The 27653-nt window shown below is 73.0% G+C and overlaps 2 protein-coding genes, 1 long non-coding RNA gene and 2 other non-coding genes across 5 annotated transcripts in view; 4 read left to right on the forward strand and 1 right to left on the reverse strand.

Moving 5' to 3' along the window:
* Positions 1–16863, forward strand: part of LOC128812663 (SCO-spondin-like) — a 31531-nt gene extending 14668 nt beyond the window's left edge. The window contains 40 exon segments of the mRNA XM_053987192.1: positions 43–348; positions 616–698; positions 1116–1329; positions 1630–1803; positions 2128–2268; positions 2348–2548; positions 2710–2860; positions 2932–3091; positions 3162–3216; positions 3308–3389; positions 3495–3697; positions 3936–4091; positions 4513–4692; positions 5404–5524; positions 5665–5793; positions 6083–6174; positions 6264–6788; positions 7328–7491; positions 7931–8109; positions 8211–8311; positions 8401–8928; positions 9006–9206; positions 9896–10093; positions 10688–10855; positions 11041–11172; positions 11264–11431; positions 11466–11541; positions 11889–12026; positions 12103–12152; positions 12291–12455; positions 12548–12661; positions 12732–12873; positions 13789–13842; positions 13990–14141; positions 14916–15271; positions 15366–15461; positions 15543–15603; positions 15687–15817; positions 15919–16069; positions 16794–16863. Of these exon segments, the coding sequence (XP_053843167.1) occupies positions 43–348; positions 616–698; positions 1116–1329; positions 1630–1803; positions 2128–2268; positions 2348–2548; positions 2710–2860; positions 2932–3091; positions 3162–3216; positions 3308–3389; positions 3495–3697; positions 3936–4091; positions 4513–4692; positions 5404–5524; positions 5665–5793; positions 6083–6174; positions 6264–6788; positions 7328–7491; positions 7931–8109; positions 8211–8311; positions 8401–8928; positions 9006–9206; positions 9896–10093; positions 10688–10855; positions 11041–11172; positions 11264–11431; positions 11466–11541; positions 11889–12026; positions 12103–12152; positions 12291–12455; positions 12548–12661; positions 12732–12873; positions 13789–13842; positions 13990–14141; positions 14916–15271; positions 15366–15461; positions 15543–15603; positions 15687–15817; positions 15919–16069; positions 16794–16816 (6521 nt within the window). The 3' untranslated portion in view covers positions 16817–16863.
* A 928-nt stretch (positions 16864–17791) lies between these two features.
* On the forward strand, positions 17792–27445 carry TBRG4 (transforming growth factor beta regulator 4). Its single transcript, XM_053985154.1, has 11 exons — positions 17792–17881; positions 18739–19225; positions 20616–20930; positions 21880–22051; positions 22486–22643; positions 23310–23420; positions 23780–23924; positions 24535–24792; positions 25845–25956; positions 26205–26319; positions 27034–27445. Exons 2-11 carry the CDS (start codon positions 18770–18772, stop codon positions 27157–27159), a joined length of 1968 nt encoding a protein of 655 aa, XP_053841129.1. The 5' UTR covers positions 17792–17881; positions 18739–18769; the 3' UTR covers positions 27160–27445.
* Positions 24027–24160, forward strand: LOC128820360 (small nucleolar RNA SNORA5). Its single transcript, XR_008440884.1, has one exon. It is a non-coding gene; the product is annotated as a small nucleolar RNA SNORA5 (small nucleolar RNA).
* LOC128811566 (uncharacterized) lies at positions 24799–25495 on the reverse strand. The gene is made up of 3 exons (XR_008438386.1): positions 25324–25495; positions 25186–25258; positions 24799–24945 (listed from the first exon to the last, which is right to left on the reverse strand). It is a non-coding gene; the product is annotated as an uncharacterized LOC128811566 (long non-coding RNA).
* LOC128820367 (small nucleolar RNA SNORA5) lies at positions 25641–25774 on the forward strand. The gene has a single exon (XR_008440886.1). It is a non-coding gene; the product is annotated as a small nucleolar RNA SNORA5 (small nucleolar RNA).
* Positions 27446–27653: the final 208 nt, after the last annotated feature.

Here is a 27653-nt window from a genome sequence, read left to right on the forward strand (position 1 = left end):
TCGCCGACACCGCTACTGTCACCGCCGCTGTCGCCGACACTGTCCCCGTCACCGACACTGTCCCCGGCGCTGCCAACGCCTCGGCAGCGCCCTGCCCGCCCCGGTCCCTGCGCTGCGACAGCGGCGGGTGCGTCCCGCGGGGGTGGCGCTGCGATGGCGACAGCGACTGTCCCGATGGCAGCGACGAGGGGGGCTGCGACCCCCCGTGCGCCCCCGGCCACCTGCCCTGCGACCCCCCCTGCGACCCCGGCCACGGCCCCTGCGCCCCGGCCTGCGTCCCCCCCCGCCGCCTCTGCGACGGCGTCCCCGACTGTCGCGACAGCGCCGATGAGAGCCCCCAGCTCTGCGGTGAGACCCCCGCCACACGTCTCTGGGGACATCTATGGGGGGGAGGTCTGGGAGCGCCCCCCGTGTCGCCTCCTGGGGACCCGAGGGTCGAGGGGTGCGACCTCCGGGGTGCCCCCGGGAGGGAACGGGAAACTCAGCGGGGAGGGGATCCCACCGGGGAGGGCTTGGCCGCGGGTACCCCCCCCAGCCACACCCCCCGACCCCCGGGACCCCCCTGAGTCCCCTCTGTCCCCTGGGGACCCCTCAGAGCCCTCCTGCCCCCCCCAGAGCCCCCCGGCCCCGGGAGCAGCCCGCGGGGTCCCTGCGCAGAGTTCGACTGCGGGGACGGGGAATGTGTCACCTTCCATCAGGTAACGGGGGGCCAAGGGGGACCGCCACCCGCCCGGGCCACCGCGGGTCCCCCACCCCCTCCCGGTGCTGCCATGGAGCCACCGCGGTGTCCCCGATCCCTCCTGCTGTCACCCCCGTGTCCCAGCGTGTCCCCGACCCCTTCCCAGGGACACCCAGGTGTCCCCTGGCCCCTCCCGGTGCCACACCCGCTGTCCCCTGGCCCCTCCCGACGCCCTCTGACCCCCCCTCCCGGTGTCCCTGACTCCCCTCACCCCCTCCCGCTGTCACCCCGGTGTCCCGGCACCCCACGACTCCGTGTCAGTGCCACTTTAGTGTCCCCCAGCTCCCTCCAGGTGTCCCGTCCTTGACTTCCCCGTGTCCCCGCCGTGTCCCCGCCGTGTCCCCGCACCAGCCCCTCGCGCCGCGGTGTCCCGCAGGTGTGTGACGGGCTGCGGGACTGCGGCTCGGCTGGGGACGAGCGGGGCTGCGGCTTCTGGGGGCCCTGGGGGCCCTGGGGGTCCTGCAGCCGCCCCTGCGGGCCCGGGGGGCAGCGCCGCGCTCGGGGGTGTCACCAGCGCCACCCCGGGCTGCTCCGGGGCTGCCGGGGGCCGCGCGAGCAGGAGAGACCCTGCTTCCACCGGGCCTGCCCGGGTGAGCGCCGGGACCCCGGGGCTTGGGGGGGTCCCGGGGAGTCCGGAGGGTCTGGGGGGGTCGGGGGGTGTTGGGGTGCCGCGGGCAGCGCGGGCAGGGGCAACCCCGATACCGCCACGTCTGCCCAGGGAAGTGAGGGGGGGCCTGGGGGGACCCCGGGGGAGTTGGGGGTCTCATGGGGTACCTGAGGGATTTGGGGGTCCCCACGGTTCAGGCTGCCCGGGGGGGGGTTTCGGGGACCCCACAGTCCGAGGGGTTTGGGGGTTCTGAGGCCCCCCTTAACTCGCCCCCCCCCCGCAGTGGACGGCGCGTGGGGCCCGTGGGGGCCCTGGTCCGACTGCCCGGGGGGCTGCGGGGGGGTCCGGCTGCGCAGGAGGGGGTGCCAGCCCCCCCAGAACGGCGGGCCGCGCCTGCGAGGAGCTGCGCGGGGGGAGCCCCGGAGCCCTGGAGATGGGTGGGTGCGGGGGGGGGGGGGTCGGAAGGGGGTCTGGGGGCGTGGGGTCCGATGGGATGAGGGGGGCCCATGGGGCGGGGGGCTCGGACTGGGGCTCTGGGGGCGGGGGCCCAATGGGGTGGGGGGTCCCGGTGGGTTCCGTTCGAGGGGCAGACGAGCCCCACAGAGTGGGGGGCGCTCGGCGGGTGGGGGTCTCCTCAGGCTGAGGGGCTCTGTGGGAGGGGTGGGCCCAGCTGGCACAGGGGGGTCACGGCTGCCTCCCTCTGGGGTGAGGGCCTCCACAGAGGGGGGGTTCAGGGGGGCTGATGGGGCAGGTGGTCTCCGTGTCTGACCCCTGCCCGCAGCCCCCTGTGCCCCGGGGGGGTGCCCCAACGCCTCGGAGTGCGCGGAGGGGCTGCGCCCCCTCCCCTGCGCCCCCTGCCCCGCCTCCTGCGCCGACCTGGCGGCCGCCGTCACCTGCCCGCGGCCCCCGCCCTGCCGCCCAGGTGAGGGGGACACGGGGGGGGGGGGCTTGGGGGGCTCCCCAATGTGAGGGGCACCCCGTGACCCCCCCGCTCCCCCCAGGGTGCTGGTGCCCGGCGGGGCAGGTGCTGGACGCCCCCGAGCCGGGCGCGGGGCCCGCGGGGTGCGTGCGACCGCGGGAGTGCCCGTGCCGGGCCGGGGGGCGCCGCTACCCCCCGGGCGCCCCGGTGCCGCTCGGTTGTCGCCTCTGCACCTGCCTCGAGGGGCAGCTGCGACACTGCCGCCCCCACCCCGGCTGCTCAGGTGGGTCCCGGCGCGGGGCGCCGTGCCGGGGGCGCCCCCGGTGCCGCCTGTGGGGTCTCCGGTACCGGCTGTCCCCGCGGTGGTGCCCGGGGGTTCCCCCCGTGCCCGCGTGTCCCCGCCCCGGTGCCCGGGTGTCCCGGCTGACCCGGTGTCCCCCGCAGTGGACTGCGGGTGGTCGTCGTGGTCGCCGTGGGGCGCGTGCGCGGGCACCTGCGGGACCCCCGGCGTGCAGTGGTCCTTCCGCAGCCCCTCGAACCCGGCCCGGCGCGGGGCGGGCCGGCACTGCCGCGGCATCTACCGCAAGGCCCGACGGTCAGCGGGGCCCGGGGGTGGCGGGGGGCGGGCTGGGGGGTCCCCCAGATGTGTGACGGTCCCGCCCGCAGGTGCCGCACGGCGCCGTGCCGGCGGTGCCAGGAGCGGGGCCGCTGGCGCGTCCCCGGCGAGCGCTGGCGCGGGGGCCCCTGCCAGGTGTGCCAGTGCCTGCCGGGTGGGGCCGTCCGCTGTGTCCCCTACTGTCCCCTCCGCGAGTCCGGCTGTCCCCAGGTGAGTGGGGGCCGCGGGGGGCGGGACGAGCCGCAGGTGGCGGTGCAGGTGACGCTGCCGGTGTCCCCAGGGCCAGGTGCTGCGGGAAGGTGACGGCGGGTCCTGCTGCGCCTGCGGCCCCGCGGGTGAGTGGGGGGCGTCCCGGGGGTGCCAGGGGAGGTGGAGGTGACCCCCATCCCCTCGTGCCCGTCACCGCCGTGTCCGTCCCCGCTGCAGGTGACAACGCCACGGCCACCCCGCCCGGGATGACGACAGCGCTGTCCCACCCCGCGCCGGCCGAGGCCCCCGGCAGCCCCGGGTACGAGAGGGGCGCGGTGGAGCACCGGGATCTGGGGGTCCCCAAAGCGGGGGGGCACTGGGGGCATCCCCTGCTGCCCCCTGTCCCTCACTGTGCCCCCTCCAGCCCCACGGCCGGGCCCGAGGGGCCCAGAAGCGCCGAGACCCCCCCGGAGCCCCCCAGCGAGGACGAGGGCACCCCCAGAACCGCGACCCCACCCGAGGACACCCCGAGGCCCCCCGGAGGCCCCGCGACCCCCCACGAGCCCCCCCAGCTCCGTGCGTTGTCCTCGCTGGCTCCCACGGGGGTCCCCGCCGCGACCCCCCCAGGTGAGGGGGTCCCGGGAGGTGGGGAGGAAAGGCCCCCCGCAGAACGGCCCCCCGAGATTGGGGAGTCCCGGTGGAAGGGGGGTGACGGGCCCCGAAACAGCCCCCCAGGAGCGGGGGATTCAGTCACGGCCGGGGGGGCTGCGGGGGTCCGAAATCGGGAACACCGCTGTTGGGGGGTGGCAGGGGTGGGTCCCCAAAACACGGGGGTCACCCTGCCCCCCTCCCCCGTGTCCCCCAGGCTGCGCCCCCCCGCCCTGGGGGGGGTGGGGGTCCTGCAGCCGCTCCTGCGGGTTGGGGGTCGCTCTGCGGCGCCGGGGGGAGACCCCGCCCGAGGGGGGCTGCGCCCACGCCCCCAACACCGACACCCGCGTCTGCTTCCTGCGAGCCTGCCCAGGTACCCCCAAACCCGGCACCCCGCACGGGTGGGGACCCCCGTGACGGGTGGAACCTTCAGCAGGGCTGGGACCCCACTGCGGGGTGGGACCCCCGGGGGTCTGGGCTCTGCGTGGGGTGGGAGCAGCCCCCATTACCGGGCTGGGACCCCCAGAGTCTGGAGACCTCCCCAGTGAGTGGGACCCCCCATCCCCAGGCCGAAGGGCATCTTCGGGGGGCGGGGGTCTCGGGGTTTGGGGTCCCCAAGTGCGGGGGGGCTCGGTGCCCATTTGGGGGTTCTGGAAGGGTCCCCGAGGGGGGCACTCTGGGTTAGGGGCGGTCAGGGGGGTCAGCACCTCCCGTACGTGGGTTAGGGGGTGCAGGGGGTGGCCCTGGGGCGGTGTGGGGGTGCTGACCCCCCTGACCGCCCCGTGCCCCCCCAGTGGCGGGCGGGTGGGCGCCCTGGGGGTCCTGGAGCGCCTGCGACGCCCCGTGCGGGGCGGGGCACCAGACCCGCCGCCGCAGCTGCAGCGACCCCCCCCCAAAAAACGGGGGGCGGCGGTGCGAGGGAGGGGCCCTGCAGAGCCGGCCCTGCAACCTGCGGCCTTGCGGGGACCCCCCAGGTACGGGGGAGCACTGGGGACACCCCTCCAACCTTGTTCCCCCGTCCCTAAGTGCCACCACTGCCCCTCCCTAAATCCCCCCCTGCACCCCCGAGCTCCCAAACCCACAGTGCTCACCCCAGCCCCCCAAGCCCCCTAAAATGCCCTAAGTCCCCCCCAACCCCTCCATCCCTGACTGCTCCAATGGCCTCCCCCATCCCTGACCCTCATCCCTGACCCCCCCGCCACCCCAAATTTCCCGCAGCCCCCCAAACCTCCCTCGAGTCTCCCCTTCCCCCCGCTGACTGCCCGTGTCTCCCCCAGCCTGCCCCCCCCAGATGCTGCTGGTACCCCCCGGGGGGGTGCGAGGATCTGGGGGTCCCCCCCTGCCCCCCCACCTGTGCGGACCTGAGTGGGAACAGCTCGTGCCCGGGGGGCTGCGAGGAAGGTCGGGGGGAGTTTGGGGGACACGGGGGGGGGTCTTGGGAGGGTCTGGGGGGGGAGACTTGGGTAGGGCTGGCGGGGGGCACAGGGGATTTGGGGGATGTGGGAGGACCTGGGAACTTGGGAGGGCGTGGAGGGGGCTTGAGGGGGCTTGGGGGACTGGGAGGGAGCTTAGGGAGGGCTTGGGAACCTGGGGGGGGCACGGAGCAGTCTGGGGGCGGGCAGGATTTAGGGGGCGTTGGGAGGGGTACAGGGGCTGAAGCCCCCCTGAACCGCCCCCATCCCCAGGCTGCCGGTGCCGGGCCGGGCTGGTCCTGCAGGGGAGCGGCTGCATCGAGCCCGGGTACCCCAAAACCCCACTGTACCCCAACCCCGTAACCCAGACACCTCTGTACCCCAAATCCCACCCGTACCGTGAAACCTGCTGCACCCCAAACACATCTGTACCCCAAGCCCCGGTGTTGGGCGTCCCCAGAAAATGGGGTCCTGAACATTGGGGGCCTCCTAGGGGCTCCCCAGGATTTGGAGTAACTCTCCTCTTCCCTCCAGCGCCTGCGGGGTCCCTGCGGGGGTGATGGGGGTCCCCGGGAATCGGGGCCCCCCTGAATCGTGCGGGTGGTCGCGCTGGACCCCCTGGACCCGCTGTGACTGCGGCACCGGGACCCGGCAGCGCTTCAGGTGAGGGGCCGCCCCATAGCGGGGGGGTCTGACCCATAATGGGGGGGTCTGACCCATAATGGGAGGTTTTGACCCATAACTGGGGGTTCTGACCCATAACGGGGATTCTGACCCATACCGGGGGGTCCTGCCCCATAACGGGGGGTTCTAACCCTTAACGGGGGGTCTGACCCATAACGGGAGGTTTTGACCCATACCGGGGGTTCTGACCCATAACTGGGGGTTCTGCCCCATAACGGGGATTCTGCCCCATAGTGGGGGGTCCTGCCCCACTTCCCCCTCCCCACAGGTCTCCCACCAACCCCGCGGCCGCAGCGGGCGGTGCCCCCTGCACCGGGACCCCCCGAGAGGTTCGGGGCTGTCCCGAGCTCTGCGGACCCGGTAGGTGCCAGGATCCCCCCGAAGCCCGGAGCCGGGACCCCCGAGTGCCGCCGCGGGCCCTCGAGCGCCTCGTGTCCGTCTGTCCCCAGAGCCCGCGAGCGCGGGGCCACCTGGGGCCACCGAGGCGCCCTGGCCCCCGGGGTCCCCTCCACGGCCGCCGGGGGGCACAGAGACCCCAGAGTCCCCAGGGTCGCCGTGGGCCCTGGAGCCGGCGTGGGGCTCGGAGCCGCCCGGGGTGCCGGCGTCCCTGGAGCCGCTGTGGGTCCCGGAGCCCCCGGAGCCCCCGGAGTCCCCGGAGCCCCCCGAGCCCCCGGAGTCCCCCGAGCCCCCGGAGTCCCCGGAGCCCCCGGAGTCCCCGGGGCCCGCGCTCGGCCGGTGGTCGCCGTGGAGCACGGAGTCCCCGGGGGTGGCGGTGTCGCCGTGGGGCACCGGGCCCGGCCAGGCCCCCGAGCCGCCGGTCGCCGCCCGGGGCCGGTGGTCGCCGTGGGGGCCCTGGGGCGGCTGCAGCGCCCGGTGCGGGGGGGGCGAGCGCTGGCGGCGTCGGGGCTGCGGGACCCCCCCGTGCCCGGGGCCGGCGCTGCAGAGCCAGAGCTGCCACAGCCACGTGTGTCGCGGTGAGTCGCCGACAGGGACCCCGACACAGGGACAGACACTGTCACCCCGAGATGTCACCCAGAGCGTCCGAGCACAGCCCTGCCCCACAGCCCCCACAGTGCCCCACAGAGCTGCCCAACAGACCCCACAGTGCACAGTGCCCCACAGACCCCACAGTGCCCCACAGCCCTGCCCCACAGACCCCATAGAGCCCCACAGACCCCACAGACCCCACAGTGCCCCCACAGCACCGCCCCGTCCCACAACCCTGCCCCACAGACCCCACAGTGCTCCATAGAGCTGCCCCACAGACCCCACTGACCCCACTGACCCCACAGACCCCACAGACCCCACAGTGCCCCCACAGCACCACCCCGTCCCACAACCCTGCCCCATAAACCCCACAGTGCCCCACTGCCCTGCCCCACAGACCCCACAGAGCCCCACAGCGCTGCCCCTCATCGCCGCCCCACACCCCCAGGGGGCCCTGAGCCGGGGGGTGTCGGGGGGCACAGGCCGGGTGCCCCCCAGGCACTGAGTGTGTTTTCGGGGGGTGCAGAGGCCGGGTGCCCCCCGGGCCGGACCTTCCGTGAGTGCGGGGGGGGCTCCGGGTGCCCCCGGAGCTGCGCCCACCTTGGGGGGGCCGTGGGGTGCGCGGGGGGGTGCCAGGAGGGCTGTCACTGCCCCCCCGGCACCTTCCTGCACCGCCGCACCTGCCTGCAGGTGAGACCCCCCGGGCGACCCCCCCATGGGTGCTGCCCCCAAATCCTGGGGTGGGAATGATAGGGGGGGGGGGGAAATTTGGGGATTTGGGCGGGGTCCACAAATCCACGGGTGCCCCTCAGAGTGGCCGGGGGTCCCGGGGTGGGGGTTGCCGCTTTGTGGGGGTGTCCTGGGGGTGGGGTGGGGGGGTTCCCTGGGCCATGGGGGCTACGTGGGTTCCCCCCCAGCAGGGTGGTCCCTGGGTCGGGGGGGGGGATCACGGGAAGGGGTGAGGGACCCCTGGGGCAGTGGGGGACCCCAAGGTGCTTCTATGGGGTCGTGGGTGCCCGCCGGAACAGTGGGGGGGTTCATGGGGGCCCCTGGGGCTGTGCTTTGCGGTGGTTTGGGGTCCCTGGGTCTGTGGGTGCCCCCCCCCGGGCGCCCCCCACCCCCGGCTCAGCCCCAACAGTGCCCCTGCTCGGTGCCGGCCGCGCTGCTGCGGGGGGGCACGCCCGGGACTCCTCCCGGGAGCCCCCCCGGGACCACCCCCGACCCGGAGCCCCCCGGGAGCCCCGCCGGGGACCCCCCGATCGTGGAGCTGCCGCCGGGCGGGACCCTGTCCGTGGGTTGCGCCCTCTGGTGAGGAGGGGACCCCCGGGAGCCTCCCCCACGTCCCCGTGGTCCTTCCCCACGCCCCTTCCCCTCCCTGCCGCCCCCCTGATTCCCCCTTTGCCCCCCAGCACGTGCCTGTGGGGCCGCCTGCGCTGCGGCCCCCCCGGGGGCTCCCCCTGCAACGGGACCCCCACGGCGACACCGACCTGCCCGAGCCCCCCCTGCGCCGGTGGGTCACGGCCCCACAGCCCCCCGCCCCGCACCGGGGCTCCCACCGAGGGGGTGCCGGGGGTGCCACCGGTTGTTTGTGCCCCACAGCGGAGCCCGGCCCCACAGCGGATCTCGGCCCTATATCGGAGCCCGGCCCCACAGCGGATCTCAGCCCCATATCGGATCTCGGCCCCATATCGGAGCCCGGCCCCACAGCGGATCTCAGCCCCATATCGGATCTCAGCCCTATATCGGATCTCGGCCCCACAGCGGAGCCCGGCCCCACAGCGGATCTCAGACCCATATCGGATCTCGGCCCCATATCGCATGTCAGCCCCACACTGGATCACGGCCCCACAGCGGATCTCAGCCCCATATCAGAGCCCGGCCCCACACTGGATCACGGCCCCATATCGGATCTCGGCCCCACAGCGGATCTCAGCCGCACACCGGATCTCAGCCCCATATCAGAGCCCGGCCCCACACTGGATCACGGCCCCATATCGGATCTCGGCCCCACAGCGGATCTCAGCCGCACACCGGATCTCAGCCCCATATCAGAGCCCGGCCCCACACTGGATCACGGCCCCATATCGGATCTCGGCCCCACAGCGGATCTCAGCCCCACAGCCCCAGGTGAGGGTCCCCGCCCCCTGTGCCGCCCACCCCGGGGGTCCGCCCCGCCCCGCCGCACTGACGGACCCTTCCCGCAGGGGACGAGGAGGAGGCCGGGGGGTCGCCGGCGGTCCCGGTGGTCCCGTGGGGGCCGTGGGGGCCGTGGGGGCCCTGCAGCCACACCTGCACCCGCCCCGAGAGCCCCGCGAGCCGGAGCCGCCGCCGGGGCTGCGCGGGGGGAAACTGCGGGGCGGGGGGCAGCAGCCAGCGACGGCCCTGCAACCTGCCCCACTGCCAGGGTACGGGGCGGGGGCTTTGGGGTCAGCCCTGCCCCCTGCCCCACTGCCGGGGTACGGGGCGGGGGCTTTGGGGTCAGCCCTGCAACCTGCCCCACTGCCAGGGTACGGGGCGGGGGCTTTGGGGCCATCCCTGCAACCTGCCCCACTGCCGGGGAACGGGGCGGGGGCTTTGGGGTCATCCATGCAACCTGCCCCACTGCCGGGGTACGGGGCGGGGGCTTTGGGGTCATCCCTGCAACCTGCCCCACTGCCGGGGTACGGGGCGGGGGCTTTGGGGTCAGCCCTGCACCCTGCCCCACTGCCAGGGTACGGGGCGGGGGCTTTGGGGTCAGCCCTGCACCCTGCCCCACTGCCAGGGTACGGGGCGGGGGCTTTGGGGTCATCCCTGCAACCTGCCCCACTGCCAGGGTACGGGGCGGGGGCTTTGGGGTCATCCCTGCCCCCTGCCCCACTGCCGGGGTACGGGTCGGAGGCTTTGGGGTCAGCCCTGCCCCACTGCCGGGGTACGGGGCTCTGGGGGGGCTTTGGAGTCCCTGCAGCCTGGCCCCCCCCATGAGTGTACGGAGGTCTGGGGGGCTCTGGGGGTCCTGCTCCACTGCGGGGGGGGGGGGGGTCCGCAGGGTCTCTGCCCCTCTGAGGGAGGCTCTGGGCTGTTGGGGGGTCCCGCTGACGCTGGGGTTCCCCCGCAGCGCCCCCCTGCGTGACGCCCCCCTGCCCGTGCCGGTGGAGCCCCTGGGGGCCCTGGGGGTCCTGCTCGCGTCCCTGCGGGGGGGGGCAGCAGCGGCGGCTCCGGGCCTTCGCCCCCCCCGGCCCCGGGGACCCCTGGTGCCCCCAAATCCGGGGGGGCCACGAGCAGCGGCGGCCGTGCGGGGTGACGGCGTGTCGGGGTGCGGGGGGGGGGGGGCCTGGGGGCGGTATCGGGGGGCTGGGGGGGGATTGGGGGGGTGTGGGGGCCATGAGGGGGCTATGGTGGGACACGGAGGGGAAATTGGGGTGCCCGGGTGAGCTGGGCCCGGGGGGGGGGGGGATGTTGGGGGGTCTCAGAGGGGCTGTGGTGGGATCAGGGGCTTGTGGAGACTGGGGGGGCGTGGGGACCCCTGGGGGCTTTGGAGGGGGGGGGGCTAAAGGGGGATCGGGGGGGGGAGCTGGAGGGCTCGGGGGGGGCTCTGGGAACTGGGGGGTTCGGGGTGATCGGGGGGGCCTGGGAGGCTCGGGGGGGGCTCTGGGAACCGGGGGGCTCGGGGGGAGCTCTGGGAACCGGGGGGCTCAGGGGGGGCTCTGGGAACCGGGGGGTTCAGGGGGCTCGGGGGGCCTGGGGGGCTCGGGGGGGCTCTGGGAACCGGGGGGCTCGGGGGGGCTCGGGGGGGCTGGGGGGCTCGGGGCGGCTGTCTGGGTGGTTCAGGGGGGCTGGGAGTGGGGGGCGTTGGGGGTCTCAGAGCGAATCCGGGCTTTCCGGGGGTCACCCCCCTGTCCCCCCGCAGTGAACGGCGCGTGGTCCCCCTGGGGTCCCTGGTCGCGCTGTGACGTCACGTGCGGGGGGGGCCGCTCCGTGCGCAGCCGCTCCTGCTCCCGCCCCCCCCCAAAAAACGGGGGCAGCCCCTGCCCCGGGGGGGGGCACGAGCTGCGGGTCTGCAACCCCCGGCCCTGCGGTACGGGGGTGCGGGGGGGGGGCACCGGGAGGGACGGGGGGAGTCTGGGGGGGGCCGGCGGGGTCACCGAGGGGCTCTCCACTGGAGAGCAGCGTCGGGGGGAGCTGCGGGAGGCTGGGGGTGCCCTGGGGGGGCTCGGGGGGGGGTCCCTGGGGGTGTGGCGGCGCTGACGGTGCCCCCCCCAGGCCCGCGGTGCCCCCCCGGGCAGACGGTGTCCCCCTGTGCCAGCCGGTGCCCGCGGAGCTGCCGGGACCTGCAGGAGGGGGTGTCCTGCGAGGGGGGGGCCCCCTGCGAGCCCGGCTGCCGCTGCCCTCCCGGTGAGCCCCCGGCGCCCCCCGTGAGACCCCTGTGCGACCCCCGGGCACCCCCCCGAGCCTGTCCCTGTCCCTGTCCCTGTCCCCCCCCCAGGGACGCTGGAGCAGGACGGGGGCTGTGTCCCCCCCGCGCTGTGCGAGTGCCTGGACGCGGGGGGACACCTCTGGGTGCCGGGGGGGGGCGGCCACCCCCGGGACTGCCGGAACTGCACCTGCGCGGGGGGGCGGCTGCGCTGCGTCCCGGGGGGGTGTCCCCCCCCCAGCGCCACCCCCGGGACCCCCCCCGGGACCCCCCCCCTGCGCCTGGAGCCGCTGGAGCCAGTGGGGACCCTGCAGTGTCACCTGCGGGGGGGGGCGGCAGGAGCGGTACAGGTGAGCGGGGGGGGGGGGGACACGGGCTTGGGGTGCGACACGGGGGGGACGCGGGGGTTGTGGGGGGGACACGGCGCCTTGGGGACACGTGACAGCCGGGGGGGGGGCACGGAACTGTGGGCACACAGGACTTGGGGGGGGGGGAATGCGGTGTCTGCTGGGGGGGGGTCACGACCCTGGGGGGCACACGGCACCTGTGGGGGGGCCACGTCACCTTGGGGACGCACCCGGGGCTGGGGGGACGCGAAACCCACGGGGGCGGCGTGACACTGGGGGGGCTGCGGGTGTCACACCCCAACGCCCCGTGTGACCCCCCCCGGCCCCCCAGGACTCCGATCCCCCCCGAGGGCGGGGGGGGGACCCTGCGGGGCCCCCCAGGAGCAGGCTCGGCGCTGCGAGGAGACGCCGTGCCCCCCCGTGTGCCCCTGGGCGGGGGGCGAGCGGGGGCTGGGCGAGCGCTGGAGCCCCGGCCCGTGCCGGCAGTGGTGAGTTGGGGGGGCCGGGGGGGCCGGGGGGGGGTCTGAGCGCCCCCCACCCACCGCGTGTGTCCCCCCCCCGCAGCACCTGCACCCCCGAGGGACCCGAGTGCTGGGACACGCCGTGTGCGGCCGGTACGGGGGGGCCGGAGGGGGGACTGGGGGGGTCCCGGGGAGGGCAGAGGGGTCTCGCAGGGCATTGGGGGGTTCTGGAGGGGTCGGGGCGGTGATGGGGGGTCCCGAGGGTCCCGGTGACCCCGGTGCCCCCCCCAGAGCCGTGTGACTGGAGTCCCTGGGGGCCCTGGGGACCCTGCGGAGACCCCTGTGCGGGGGGGTCGCGCCTGCGCCACCGGCACCCCCTGAAGCCCGAGACCCCCGGGCGGGCGTGCGCGGGGGTCCGCACCCAGAGCGAGAGCTGCACCTCCAGCGCCTGCCCCGGTAACCCCCGCGCTGCCACCCTGGGCGCCCCCTCCCTGCAGCCTTGGGAGCCCACCCCGGGGCGCTCAGGGCTCCCGTGCCCCCCCCCCCAGATCCCGGCTGCGGCGGGGGGGGCCGGACCCGCAGCCCCTGCGCCGGGCGGTGCCCCCGGACCTGCGCGGACACCTGGGCGCCGGTGCTGTGTCTGCAGGGGCCCTGCGAGCCAGGTACGGCCGGGCCGCCCCGCGGGTGTCCCCCTGGACCCCCGAACACCCACGGTGCCCCCCGTGCCCCCAGGCTGCCGGTGCCCCCCCGGGCAGCTGCTGCAAGACGGGCGCTGCGTCCCCCTGAGCCGCTGCCGCTGCGGGACCCCCGGCGGGGAGCACGGGAGCCGCGAGGTGTCCCCGGGGACCCTGACCCAGATCGGCTGTCACAACTGGTGGGTGACACACCGCGGAGGGGGCGCGGCGGGATGGGCACGGCTGGGGACACGAGGGGGACACGGTGGGTGGGCACTCGGGGACAGACGGGGGCGGGACGGGCACGGGGGGACGGCGCGGGGGCCAGGGGGGTCGACAGACGCGGTGGTGGCAGCGGGACGGGCACGGGAACGGTGGGACGGGCACAGTGACACTGGGACGGGCACAGTGACACTGGGACGGGTGCAGGGGACAGGGTGGAACGGGCACAGTGACACTGGGACGGGCACGGGGGAAAGGGTGGGACGGGCGCAGTGACACTGGGACGGGCACAGTGACACTAGGACGGGCACGGGGGAAAGGGTGGGACGGGCACAGTGACAGTGGGACGGGCACGGGGGACAGGGCACAGGGGACAGGGTGGGACGGGCACAGTGACACTGGGACGGGTGCAGGGGACAGGGTGGGACAGGTACAGTGACACTGGGACGGGCACAGTGACACTGGGACGGGCACGGGGGACAGGGTGGGACGGGCACAGTGACAGTGGGACGGGCACAGTGACAGTGGGACGGGCACGGGGGACAGGGTGGGACGGGCACAGTGACAGTGGGACGGGCACGGGGGACAGGGCACAGGGGACAGGGTGGGACGGGCACAGTGACAGTGGGACGGGCACAGTGACACTGGGACGGGCGCGGGGGACAGGGTGGGACAGGTACAGTGACACTGGGACGGGCACAGTGACACTGGGACGGGCGCGGGGGACAGGGTGGGACGGGCACAGTGACAGTGGGACAGGCACAGTGACAGTGGGACGGGCGCGGGGGACAGGGTGGGACGGGCACCGTGCTGGCGGGACGGGCACCGTGGCGGTGCCACAGGGCAGGGCCCCACGTGCGGTGACGGTGACACGCGTGTCAACCCCGGTGCAGCACCTGCGAGAACGGCACCCTGACGTGCCCAGCGCTGGCGTGCCCCTCGCCGGGGCCCGCCACGCCCGCCATCCCCACGTCCCCCCGGTCCTCCGTGTCCCCCCTGTCCCCCGCATACCCCGTGTCCCCTCTGTCCCCCTCGCCCCCTCTATCCGCCCTGCTCCCGCTGTCTCCCGAGACCCCCCTGTCCCCCGCCCTGTCCCCGTGGTCCCCCTGGTCCCGCTGCTCCCGCAGCTGCGGCGGCGGCACCCGGAGGCGGCAGCGGCAGTGCCGGGAGCGCCCCGGGGCGGGGCCGCCGTGCGGGGAGAGCCCCGGGGAGGAGACGGCGGCGTGTAACCCCCAGGCGTGCCCCGGTGAGAGCGGGGACACCGCGGGGCACGGAGGGACGGGAGGCACAGGGCTGGAGCGGTGAAAAGGAGGGATGGAGGGAACGGGGAACGGAGCGGTGGGAGAGGGAAGGGGGTGGAGGTAGCGAGGAAGGGAGGGAGGGATGGAGGGGGCGGACGGAGGGCCGGGGCAATGGAAGGAGGGAGGGCGGGGGGTCAGGGGGTGCCGGTGCCATTCCCGGTGCCATTCCCGGTGCCGGTCCCGGTGCAATTCCCAGTGCCGGTCCCGGTGCCATTCCCGGTGCCGGTCCCGGTGCCGGTCCCGGTGCCATTCCCAGTGCCGGTCCCGGTGCCGTTCCCGGTGCACTCCCGGTGCCGGTCCCGGTGCCATTCCCGGTGCCATTCCCGGTGCCGGTCCCGGTGCCGTTCCCGGTGCACTCCCGGTGCCGGTCCCGGTGCCATTCCCGGTGCCGGTCTCGGTGCAATTCCCGGTGCCATTCCCGGTGCCATTCCCGGTGCCATTCCCGATGCCGGTCCCGATGCCATTCCCGGTGCCGGTCTCGGTGCCATCCAGGTGCCGGTCTCGGTGCCATTCCCGGTGCCATTCCCAGTGCCGGTCTCGGTGCAATTCCCGGTGCCATTCCCGGTGCCATTCCCGGTGCCATTCCCAGTGCCGGTCTCAGTGCCGTTCCCGGTGCAGTCCCGGTGCCATTCCCGGTGCCATCCAGGTGCCGGTCCCGGTGCAATTCCCGGTGCCATTCCCGGTGCCGGTCCCGGTGCCATTCCCGGTGCCATTCCCAGTGCCGGTCCCGGTGCCGTTCCCGGTGGCCCCAGGCTGCCCCCCGGGCGAGGTATGGCTGGACCCCGGCCCCGCCTGCGAGCGCAGCTGCCAGGACCTGGCGGAGCCCCCCGGGACTTGCGGGGGGACCCCCGCGAACCTCAGAACCTCCGGATCCCCGGCGACCCCCGGGACCCCCGTAACTCCGGACAGCTCCAGCACCCCCGGGATCCCCGCGACCCTCGGCACTCCCGCGACCCTCGGGACCCCCTCGACCCCCCCGCGCTGCGTCTGCGCCCCCGGGCGGTACCGGAACGGCTCCGGGCAGTGCGTGAGCGCGGGGGGCTGCGGCTGCCGGCACCGCGGGGCGCTGCGAGCGGTGAGCAGGGCGGGGGGCGCGGCGCGGCGCGGGGGTCCCTGATCCCGTGTCGGGGGGTCCCTGACCAATATTTGGGGTCCCTGCCCCCCCGCAGGCCGGCAGTGAGTGGCAGGAGCCGTGCGGGACCTGTCGCTGCTCCGAGGGACGCGTCACCTGCGCCACCTCCTGCCCCGCACTCACCTGCCCGGAGGTGGGGGGCGCCGGGGGCGGTCCGGGGGGCGCGGAGGGGGGGTCCCCGCGGGCAGGGGCTGAGCCTGGGTGGTCCCCGCAGGGCGCGGAGCCGGTGCTGGAGCCCGGGAGCTGCTGCCCCGTGTGCCGGGACGAGTGGCCAGGTGAGACCCCGCACCCGGGGACCCCGGGGAGGGGCGGCCCCGGCAGCCCCCCCCGCTCACGCCGGGCCCCCCCCACGGTGCAGAGGAGCCCCCCGGGCCGTGCCGGCTCCTCACGGCGCTCCGGACCATCGCCAAGGGCGCGTGTGTCCTGCGGGGCGTCCGCGTCGCCTACTGCGCGGGGGCGTGTCGCTCCCGCACCGCCGTCAGCGCGCAGGTACGGGGGGCGCGGGGCCGGGAGGGACCCCCGGAGCCCGGCCCGGGGCTGTCCGGGGCTGTCCGGGGCTGTGCCGTGCCGCCGTGACCCGCTGTCCCCAGGAGCCGTACGTGCGGTCGCTGTGCGAGTGCTGCAGTTACCGGCTGGACCCCGGCCGGCCCGTGCGGGCCCTGCTGCTGCCGTGCCCCCGCGGCCGCCCCCGGCCCGCGCTGCTGCCCCGCATCGCCGAGTGCCGCTGCGAGCCCTGCCGGGGTGCGGGGAGCGGGGGATCCTGCGGGGCTGGGGGGAGCGGGGGGATCCTGCGGGGCTGGGGGGAGCGGGGGGATCCTGAGGGGGCTCGGGGAGAGTGGGGGGATCCTGCCGGGACTCGGGGGATCCTGCCGGGGTGCGGGGAGCGGGGGGATCCTGCGGGGCTGGGGGAGAGTGGGGGGATCCTGAGGGGCTGGGGGAGCGGGGATCGTGAGGGGCTGGGGGAGAGCGGGGGGATCCTGCGGGGCTGGGGGGAGCGGGGGGATCCTGCCGGGACTCGGGGGATCCTGCGGGGCTGCGGGGAGCGAGGGGATCCTGAGGGGGCTCGGGGGGAACGGGGGGAGCGGGGGGATCCTGAGAGGGCTCGGGGAAAGTGGGGGGATCCTAGGGGCTGCGGGGAGCGGGGGGATCCTGAGGAGGCTCGGGGGGAGCGGGGGGAGCGGGGGATCGTGAGGGGGCTCGGGGAGAGTGGGGGGATCCTACCGAGACTCGGAGCAGCGGGGGGATCCTGAGAGGGCTCGGGGGATCCTACCGGGGCTCGGGGGAGCGGGGGAAGCGGGGGGATCCCGCCGGGCTCCGGCGGGGACACGCGGCCCCCGCACCGCTCAGAGCGCTGCGGGTGGAGGCTGGGCTGTGCCGGGGGTCCCGGGGGTCCTTGGGTGTCTGGGGGGGCTGCGGGGGGCTCGGGGAGCAGCCAGCGCGGACACCGGACCCCCCCGTCCCGCAGGCGGGGACTTCAGCCGGCGCTGAGGAGACCCCCGGACACCGCCCCTGCCCCCCGATACCAATAAACGGGCGATAATCGATGGAGTTCGATAATTAATCTCTGACGGATAACCTCACCCGGGGGCACTGTGCGAACTGGGGGACCGGGGGGGCACTGGGATCAACTGGGGGGCACTGGGATGAACTGGAGCACTCGGGGGGGGGCACTGGGATGAACTGGGGCACTCGGGGGGGGGCACTGGGATGAACTGGGGCACTCGGGGGGGGGCGCTGGGATGAACTGGGGATCACCGGGGGGGCACTGGGATGAACTGGGGGGCACTGGGGGGGCACTGGGATGAACTGGGGGACTCGGGGGGGGGCACTGGGATGAACTGGGGAACTCGGGGGGGGGCACTGGGATGAACTGGGGGGCACTGGGATGAACTGGGGATCTCCGGGGGGGCACTGGGATGAACTGGGGGACTCGGGGGGGCACTGGGATGAACTGGGGATCTCCGGGGGGGGGCACTGGGATGAACTGGGGGGCACTGGGATGAACTGGGGATCTCCGGGGGGGGGCACTGGGATGAACTGGGGATCTCCGGGGGGGCACTGGGATGAACTGGGGGACACTGGGATGAACTGGGGAACTCGGGGGGGGGCACTGGGATGAACTGGGGAACTCCAGGGGGGGCACTGGGATGAACTGGGGATCTCCGGGGGGGGCACTGGGATGAACTGGGGGGCACTGGGGGCGGCGGTGGCTGCAGTTTCCCCCGCCACCACACGAGGGCGACCCACAGAGAGGCGGGCGGGTGGGAGCGCCCGGCCCCCTCCGGGACGCGGGGACACCGCGGGGACACCGCGGGAGGGACGCTCCGGGGGACATTCCGGGGGACATTCCGAGGGACATTCCGGGGGACACTCCGGGGGACGCCCCGTGGGGGCTCCGGCGCCGATGGCGGCCGCGCTCTCGGCCCGTCACGGAAAAGGCGCCGCCGCCGCGTGATGACGCAGCCGAGCGGCCAATAGCGAGCGGGCGCGGCGCGGTGACGTCGTAGCCGTGCGCCTCGGTGGCGGCCCGTGCGTGGGGCCGGGGCGGGAGAGGTCAGAGAGGGCCGGGAACGGGAACGGGATCGGGGACGGGAACGGGAACGGGAACGGGAACGGGAACGGGAACGGGATCGGGAACGGGATCGGGGATGGGAATGGGAACGGGAACGGGAACGGGAACGGGAACGGGGATGGGAATGGGAACGGGAACGGGAATGGGGATGGGGATGGGAACGGGAACGGGGATGGGAACGGGATCGGGAACGGGAACGGGGATGGGGATGGGAACGGGAACGGGAACGGGAAAGGGAACGGGGATGGGGATGGGAACGGGAACGGGATCGGGAATGGGAACGGGAACGGGAACGGGAACGGGAACGGGGATGGGAACGGGATCGGGAACGGGAACGGGAACGGGGATGGGAACGGGATCGGGAACGGGAAAGGGAACGGGGATGGGGATGGGAACGGGAACGGGAACGGGAACGGGATCGGGAACGGGAACGGGAATGGGGATGGGAACGGGAATGGGGATGGGATCGGGGATGGGAACGGGAACAGGAATGGGAACGGGGACGGGAATGGGGATGGGAACGGGGATGGGAACGGGAATGGGGATGGGAATGGGAATGGGAATGGGAATGGGAATGGGAACGGGGATGGGAACGGGGATGGGAACGGGTGTGGAATGGGATTGGAATGGGATTGGGATCGGGAACGGGATCGGAAATGGAAATGGGAAAGGGAAGGGGATTGGGAATGGGATCGGGGATGGGAACGGGACTGGGACCGGGACCGGGACTGTGGGACACGGGGGCGGGGAAGCGGGCCCGGGAAGGACCGTGGGGAAGCGGAATGCAGCGGGGGCGGCGTCCCGGCGGGGCCCGTTCCGACGCCGTTCCACCGCGCAGCCGTCCCGGGATGCGGCGCTGAGCCTCGCCCATGGCCGCGCACCTGCTCCGCCGCTGCTGCCGCCGGCTGCTGCCGCCCGCGCCCGGCCCGGGGCCTGCTCTGTGCACCGGCCCGGGGCCCGGCCTGCTCACCGGCCATGGACCTGCCCTGCTCACCGGCCACGGACCTGCCCTGCTCACCGGCCACGGACCTGCCCTGCACACGGGCACACGGCCCGGCCTGCACACGGGCCCGGCCCGGGCGGCCGAGGGGCCCCGGGCGCGGGCGCGCGAGGACGGCGAGGAGCAGCGGCTGCGGGAGCTGATCCGCGCCGCCGGCAGCCCGCAGGAGCTGCTGCAGCTGAGCCACGGGCCCGGCCTGAGCAGCAACCTGGCGGCGCTGGCCATCGGCCGCCTGGCCCGCATGAGCGGCGAGCAGCGCCTGGACAGCGCCGGCCTGCGCGGGGACCCCCGCTTCCAGCGCCTGCTGGCCGTCCTGGACGCGCAGGTGGGCTGGGGACAGGGCTGGGAGCGCTGGGGACAGGGCTGGGAGTGCTGGGGACAGGGCTGGGAGCGCTGGGGACACACCTGGGAGTGCTGGGGACAGGGCTGGGAGCGCTGGGGACAGGCTGGGAGTGCTGGGGACACAGCTGGGAGTGCTGGGGACAGGGCTGGGAGCGCTGGGGACACAGCTGGGAGTGCTGGGGACAGGGCTGGGAGTGCTGGGGACACAGCTGGGGGTGCTGGGGACACAGCTGGGGGTGCTGGGGACAGGGCTGGGAGTGCTGGGGACAGGGCTGGGAGCGCTGGGGACACGGCTGGGACCGCTGGGGACAGGGCTGGGAGTGCTGGGGACACAGCTGGGGGTGCTGGGGACACGGCTGGGACCGCTGGGGACAGGGCTGGGAGTGCTGGGGACACGGCTGGGAGCGCTGGGGACAGGCTGGGAGCACTGGGGACAGGGCTGGGAGCGCTGGGGACACAGCTGGGAGTGCTGGGGACACGGCTGGGAGCGCTGGGGACAGGCTGGGAGCACTGGGGACAGGGCTGGGAGTGCTGGGGACAGGGCTGGGAGTGCTGGGGACACAGCTGGGAGTGCTGGGGACACACCTGGGAGCGCTGGGGACACACCTGGCAGTGCTCCTGGGGACGGGGCTGCAGTGGCTGGGTCCCTCCAGCGGGTTCAGGGCGCACCTGGGAGGTGGCACAGGTAGAGGAGCAGTGCCCCAAATCCTCGCTGGCTGCCCCTGTCCCACATCCGCGCCACGCCTGTCCCTGTGGCAGATGTCTCGGGTGTGGAACGTGGCTGGTGGCCCTGTGTCACATGTGTCTCTGTGTCACACCTGTGCCTGTGTCCCTGTCCCTGTGCCATGCAGATCTCACAGGTGTGGAACAGGGCTGGTGGCCCCGTGTCACACCTGTCCCCGTGTCACACCTGTCCCTGTCCCCGTCCCGTGCAGATCTCGCAGGTGTGGAACAGGGCTGCTGTCCCTGTGTCACACCTGTCCCCATGTCCCTGTCCCTGTCCCCGTCCCGTGCAGATCTCGCAGGTGTGGAACGCGCCTGGTGGCCCCGTGTCACACCTGTCCCTGTTTCACACCTGTCCCTGTCCCATGCAGATCTCGCAGGTGTGGAACACACCTGGTGTCCCTGTGTCACACCTGTCCCTGTCCCCATCCCGTGCAGATCTCGCAGGTGTGGAACACACCTGGTGTCCCTGTGTCACACCTGTCCCTGTCCCCGTCCCGTGCAGATCTCACAGGTGTGGAACAGGGCTGGTGGCCCCGTGTCACACCTGTCCCTGTCCCCGTCCCGTGCAGATCTCGCAGGTGTGGAACACGCCTGGTGTCCCTGTGTCACACCTGTCCCTGTTTCACACCTGTCCCCATCCCGTGCAGATCTCGCAGGTGTGGAACACGCCGCTGCTGCAGCTGCTGCGCAGTCTGCCGGCGCTGGGGCTGGCGCGGGGCGGGCGCCAGGTGCGCTCGGTGGAGCAGGAGGTGCTGTGGCGGCTGCGGCGCCTGCCCCTGCGGCAGCTGGTGCAGCTGGCCGAGCAGCTGGCGGGGCAGGGCCACGACGGGCTCCTGCTGCCCGAGGTGCTGCGCAAGCTGGAGCTGCGCTGGACCGAGCTGGACGGCACCCGCACCGTGGTGACGCTCATGGCCAAGGTGGGACACCTGTCCCCCGCCCTGATGGAGCGCCTGGAGGACAAGGTGGGACCCGCACACCTGGGCACGGCAGGGCGTGGGACGCTGTGGGGGAGCCGGGCCCGCAGCCTGGGCTGGGTGGGGTCACCTGGGCTCAGCAGGCCCTCCTGGGGTCACCTGCACCACCTGTGCTCTGTCTCCCCTCTCCCACCTGTGACCTGTCTCCCCTGTCCCTGTCTCACCTGTGCCTGTGTCCCTGTCCCCTGTCTCACCTGTCGCTGTCCCTGCCAGGCCCTGGAGCTGGCCGAGCAGTTGTGTCTCTTCCCTGTGTCTCTTTCCGTGTCTCCCCTCTGTCCCTGTCTCACCTGTCTTCCTTGTCCCCTGTCTCACCTGTCCCTGTCTCCCCTGTCCCTGTCCCTGCCAGGCCCTGGAGCTGGCTGGGCAGTTTGATTCCTGTCCTGTCTCCCCTGTCACTGTCCCTGCCAGGCCCTGGAGCTGGCTGGTCAGTTTGATTCCTGTCCCTGTCTCACCTGTCCTCTCTCCCCTGTCCCGTCTCACCTGTCACTGTCCCTGCCAGGCCCTGGAGCTGGCCGAGCAGTTTGATTCCTGTCCCTGTCTCACCTGTCCTGTCTCACCTGTCCCATCTCACCTGTGCCTGTCCCTGCCAGGCCCTGGAGCTGGCTGAGCAGTTCTATCCCTGCTCCTGTGTCCCTGTCCTGTCTCACCTGTCCTGTCTCACCTGTCCTGTCTCCCCTGTCCTGTCTCCCCTGTCCCTGTGTCACCTGTCCCATCTCACCTGTCCTGTCTCACCTGTCCTCTGTCCCCTGTCCCTGTCTCACCTGTGCCTGTCCCTGCCAGGCCCTGGAGCTGGCCAAGCAGTTCTATCCCTGTTCCTGTGTCCCTGTCCCCGTTTCACCTGTCCTGTCTCACCTGTCCTGTCTCACCTGTCCCTGTCTCACCTGTCCTGTCTCACCTGTGCCTGTCTCACCTGTCCTGTCTCCCCTGTCCCTGCCAGGCCCTGGAGCTGGCCGAGCAGTTTGACCCCGATGAGTTGCGCCGCGTGGCGCTGGCGCTGGCGCTGCAGCAGCGCCGCTGCGTGCCCCTGCTGCGGGCCCTGTCCTACCACCTGCTGCAGAAACCCGCCGAGCTGCCCCTGCCCGTGCTCACCGACCTGCTCTTCGCCTTCAGTGAGTGCCAGGGGCCACTGCGGGGGCTGGGGGCAAATCCACGGCTCCGTGTCGCTGTCCCGGGGCTGGGTGTGGGGGCGGCCAGGTGAGCTTTGAGGTCCCAAACCTCTCCCAGGCAGGTGGGGGGAGGGAATCCAGGTCAGCTCTGTGTTGCAGGTATGGAACCAGGGTCATCGGGGACGCCGTTCTCGGTGTCCTGTCATTCCAGGTGTCCCAAATCCCTGGGAGCTCAGCCTGAGGCCATTCCATCACCCTGGGTGTCCCGTGTCCCTCCCCAGCTCACCTGGAGCCCCTTTAGGCACTGGGAGGGCTCTGAGGTGTCCCTGGAGCCTTTCCTCTCTGGGTGACCGTTCCCAGCTGTCACCTGTGGTGGGGGGGACACAGGACAGAGGTGCTCGGAGCCCCCTGTGCTGAGCTGTCCCCCCTTGGCACAGGTAAGCTGAGCTTCCAGCAGCCGCAGGTGCTGCACCGCCTGTCCCTGGAGCTGCAGCCTCACCTGGGCAGCCTGAGCCCGGCTCAGGTGCTGCGCTGTGCCCGCTCCTTCGCCAGCCTGCGCTGGCTCAGCCGGCCCCTCGCCGAGGCCATCGCTCAGGTGAGGCCTGGGGGACAAGGGGGGACCTCACCTGGCCATGGGGGAGGCAGGGGACACTCACCTGTGCAGGGGGTGTTGTCACCTTTCGCAGCAGGAACCGGGCAGAGCAGGTTCCTTTCACCGGTCCGGGCCGTTGTCACCTGGGAGCAGGTGGCAGTGAGGGCCCCTCCCTGTCCAAGCTCTGTCACCGTTCCCAGGGGGAATCAGGGATCATTTCCTGCTGGATGTGGCTCCATCCAGACCCTGCAGCTGTGACTGCTGCTGCTGGTTCTGTCCCAGTTCTGTCCCAGTTCTGTCCCAGTTCACCTCTCTGCACGTGCCCATCCAGACTGAGACATTCCAGGCCTGCCCTTGTAGCTGGATAAGATCCCAGGGATCCCTCACCCCTGGTGTCCCACCCAGCACGGTCCCTGCTGATGTTCCCAACCTTTTCCTTGCTGCTCCTCTCCCAGCTTCCTGCCACTTCTGGCCCAGTTCCTTCCAGGTTCATGCCCCTGCTCTTTCCATCCACGCTGGGGTGTTTCAGAGCTTGCCCTCGTACCTGGAGAACATCCCAAGATTCCCTCACTCTGGTTTTCCCACCTGGGAGGTGTCTCTGGCTGATGTGTCCAACCTCTCCCTCCCGTCCCTGTTCTGGACAGCCCCACATTCCCGTTTTTCCCACAGTACTGCCTGGACAACACGCAGAACCTGTCCGTCACCCAGCTCTGCGGGGTCCTCGTGTCCTTCGCCCGCCTCAACTTCCAGCCCAGCTCCAGCGAGGAGTTCTTCTCCATGGTGACGTCCCTGGGATCCCGGAATTCCCGAGTGGTCTGGGTGGGGAGGGACCTCAGAGACCCCCCCGCAGCTACAGATTCCTTCCCCAGAGCCTCCCAAATTCCCAGTTTTCCCCTGTCCTGGCATGCCAGGTGACCCAAATCCCTCCCAGCTCCCACTTTCGGCACCGGGAGAGGCCCTGGAACCCCCTCCAGGTGACCCCCCCAAGCTGTCACCTGTCCCGGAGCGCGGGTGTTCCCCTGGCACGTTCCCGTGGGAAAGGGGCTGTTGGATGGCTGAATCCGTGGGGCGAGGGATCACCCGGGAGGGGCCCTGCGGCCCCACCCGAGGGACACCCGCGTGATCCGTTCCCCACACAGCTCCACGAGCGGCTGCAGGGGCAGGAGCAGCAGCTGGACGTGCACCTGCTGACGGATGTGGTGTGGTCCCTGTGCGTCCTGCAGCAGCCCCGGGCCCCCCACCTGCGCCAGGTGCTGTCCCCCGAGTTCCAGGCCCGCCTGCGAGGTGAGCCCCGGCAGAGCAGGGATTCGGGATTGGGCAGGAGCTCGGGCGGGGCGGGTGGGTGGGGTCACCTGTCCCACAGGTGCTGCTGGCAGTTCTGGCAGCTGCAGCCCAGTCAAATTCGGTCCCTGTCCCCCCATGGCGGGGACCGGCCACCGGCTGCCACAGCGACCTCCGTGCCCACGTGCCCCGTGTCCCCTCCCGTGGGGCCCGGGGGGCGAATGCCACTGGAGACACGGAATCTGGGAGTGCTGGGGCTGGGGGGGCTTCTCAGGTGCTGGAGTTCACCTGGGGGTACAACCTGTCCCAGGTGTCACAGCCCCACGGCTGCTGAGCCCTTTCCAGGAGGAATATTCCCCACATCCCACCCGGGCATCCCCTGGCACCGCCTGGGGCCGTTCCCCTGGCCCTTGGGTGCCATCTGAGCCCGGCCCCGCCTGGCTCGGCCCCTGGGGACACGGCCCCCGTGCCAGGTGCCACATCCAGGCTGGGGCTGCACAGCCCTTTCCGTGGGGAATGTTCCCACTGCCTCCCCTGAGCCTTCCCCGGCGCCGCCAGGGGCCGTTCCTGTGTCCCTGGGTGTCACCTGAGCGCGTCCCCACCCGTCCTGCAGGTGACCCCTCCCCGCGGGCGCAGAGCTCGTGGCTGAAGCTGCTGCACATCAACGCCACGGCCAGGCTGGAGGCCCCGGGCTATGAGGGGCCCTTCCTGCCCCCCGAGGTGCTGGGGGGGGACGGGGACAGGGACAGGGACAAGGACAAGGAGAAGGCCACCCCCCTGCAGCGGGGGCTGTGGGAGGCGCTGCCGGGGGCACTGGGGGGCCACGACCTCGTCCGGTACAACGTGAGCACAGTGTACGGCTGGGACATCGGTGAGTGCCACCCGCTGCCACCCCCGGGCCTGCCACCCGCCTGGGCACCTTCCAGTGCCACCCCCGGGCCTGCCACCCGCCTGGGCACCTTCCAGTGCCACTCCTGGGCCTGTCACCTGCCTGGGCACCTTCCAGTGCCACCCACCTGGGCACCTTCCAGTGCCACTCCTGGGCTTGTCACCTGCCTGGGCACCTTCCAGTGCCACCCCTGGGCCTGCCACCCGCCTGGGCACCTTCCAGTGCCACCCCTGGGCCTGTCACCCGCCTGGGCACCTTCCAGTGCCACTTCTGGGCTTGTCACCCGCCTGGGCACCTTCCAGTACCACCCCTGGGCCTGTCACCTGCCTGGGCACCTTCCAGTGCCACCCCCGGGTCTGCCACCCGCCTGGGCACCTTCCAGTGCCACCTCCCTGCCCTGTCACCCGCCTGGGGACCTTACACTGCCACCCCCGGGCCTGCCACCCACCTGGGCACCTTCCAGTGCCACCCCTGGGCCTGTCACCTGCCTGGGCACCTTCCACTGCCACCCACCTGGGCACCTTCCAGTGCCACCCACCTGGGCACCTTCCAGTGCCACTCCCGGGCCTGTCACCCACCTGGGCACCTTCCAGTGCCACCTGGCACCCACCCCTGGCCCTGGCACCCCCACCCCTGCTACCTTCCCCTGTGACCCCCAGTCCCCCCAGCCCTGTCACCCCGTTACCTTCCTGTGTCACCCCGCAGCCCTGTCACTTTCCCCTGTCACCTTCCCGCCCACCCCAGCCCTGTCACCCACCCTGTCACCTTTCCCTGTCACCCTCCAGCCCTCCTGGCTCTGTCACAGCCCTGCCACCCCCCTGTCACCCTCTTGCAGCCCAGTCAAATTCGGTCCCTGTCCCCCAGTGTCGGGGACCGGCCACCGGCTGCCACAGCGACCTCCGTGCCCCGCACGTCCCCTGTCCCCTGCCGTGGGGCCCGGGGAGGCGGATCCCCACGGACACGGCCCTTCCCGGGGTGGGGTCAGCAGAGCCCCCGGGTGGCTCTGAGTCCCCGTGTCCCCCCTGTCCCTGCAGATGCCGAGGCGGTGCTGGACAGTGACAACAAACCCCTGCCCGTGAGGGACTTCGCTGCCCCCCACTTGTCCCACTCCGAGGGGACAAAGGCACTGCCACCGGGGGCCAGGAGGTGGGTGGGGACAGCAGGGATGGGGGACGGGGGAGGCAGCAGAGGGGAGAGGAGGGGACAGCAGGGGAGGAACGGGGAGGAGATGAGGAGGGGGAATAGGAAGGGTCAGTGGGGGAGGAGAGGGAGAGGAGGGGACGTGGGACGGGAGGGGACAGGAGGTGATGGGAGGGGCAGAGCTCAGGCGCCGCGGGGCGGGCTCGGGGTGCCCGCGCTCAGTGGCTGTCCCCTGTCCCGTCCCCTGTCCCCAGGGTGGCCGTGCTGCGCTGGGAGCTGCCGCAGTTCAGCTCGCGGGGCCGGGAGCTGCTGGGCCGGGGCTCGCTGGCCCGCAGGCACCTGCGAGCCGCCGGCTTCCTGCTGGCCGAGGTGAGCGCCGGGAACACCCTGGGAGCAGCTGCGTGTGCCCCGCCCTGCCACCCCGCCCAGCCCGGCCCCACGGGACACATCCACACCCGGCCCTTTCCAGGAGAAATATTCCCAAAAATGTTCCCCGAATGCCACCTGAACCTCCCTCTTGGGAGCAGAGCCCAGCCCCCATCCTGTGAGGTGCCCCCAGGTGTGGCCTCACCTGTGCCCAGCCCAGGGGACGGTCCCTGTGCCTGTGGCCACCCTGGTGACGGCAGCCGGGTGCCACTGTCCCCCTGGCACACCTGGGCACAGCTGGCTCCGTTGGGACGGAGGCACTGACACCAGCCTGAGCCTGGGGCTCAGCAGGGATGAGCCACCGTGATCCCCCCGGGCCACCTGCCAGCTGCTGGGGGGGACAGGGGTGACAGGGAGGTGACACAGACGAGCTGATCCTGTGGGGTCATCCAGGATTAACCCCTGGGGGTAATTATAGCCCGGGGGGGAGTGTGACAGCCACGTGTCACCCCCCGGGGTCGCTGTCAGCCCCTGGTCTCGTTGTCACTCCCCTGGCAGTGTCACTGTCGCACCTGGGTGGGTGGTGGCACGTCCCAGGGTGGGCACTGGGACCCCAGATGGGTGCTGACACCCAGGTGGGTGCCATGGCACAGCCGGGGCCAGGAGGGGACACAGCTGGGACGCCCTGGGCTGCTGTCACACCCCTGTCCCCTGCAGGTGCCCCACTACGAGTTCCTGGAGCTGAAGCTGGAGCGGCAGCGTGTGGCCTACCTGAAGGACAAGGTGGCCAAGGCCCTGGCCAGTGACACGGCCGGTGACACGGCCACCGACGCGGCCACCTGACCCGCCCACGTGGCCTCCTCACCTCAGCCAGGTGGCCACGTCCCTGTGCCAATGTGAGCGGGTCACCACGCCCAGGTGGCCCAGTGGCTGAGCCCAGGTGGGCACGTCCCCACAGCGAGGTGGCCACGTCACCAGGTCACCGTGCCCGGGTGGGCACGTCCCCACAGCGAGGTGGCCACGTCACCAGGTCACCGGGCACGTCCCCACAGCGAGGTCCCCGTGTCCCCGTGTGGCTCCAGTGCTGCTGCTCCGTGTCACCAACGGCTCAAATAAACCCAGAACTGTACAGGGATGGTGGTGGCCATGGTGGCAACAGGGGACAGGTGGCACTGGGGACGGGTGACATTGGGGATGGGTATCATTGGGGACATGACATTGGGGATGGATGTCATAGGGGACTTTGGGGACGGTGGGGATAGGTGGCATTGGAGACACATGACATTGGGGACAGTTGCCATCGTGCCAGGTGTCATTGGGACCAGGTGACATCCAGG

The sequence above is a fragment of the Vidua macroura genome, chromosome 1, assembly GCF_024509145.1.
Source record: "Vidua macroura isolate BioBank_ID:100142 chromosome 1, ASM2450914v1, whole genome shotgun sequence".
Classification (NCBI taxonomy): domain Eukaryota; kingdom Metazoa; phylum Chordata; class Aves; order Passeriformes; family Viduidae; genus Vidua; species Vidua macroura.

What these genes read in the sequence shown, in the direction of transcription:
- TBRG4 (XM_053985154.1), top strand. Translation starts at nt 18,770, where the DNA reads ATGGCCGCGCACCTGCTCCGCCGCTGCTGCCGCCGGCTGCTGCCGCCC. An exon ending in GTTCCAGGCCCGCCTGCGAG is followed by an intron (nt 23,925 to 24,534) that starts GTGAGCCCCGGC and finishes CCCGTCCTGCAG; the next exon opens with GTGACCCCTCCCCGCGGGCG. An exon ending in AGTGTACGGCTGGGACATCG is followed by an intron (nt 24,793 to 25,844) that starts GTGAGTGCCACC and finishes CTGTCCCTGCAG; the next exon opens with ATGCCGAGGCGGTGCTGGAC.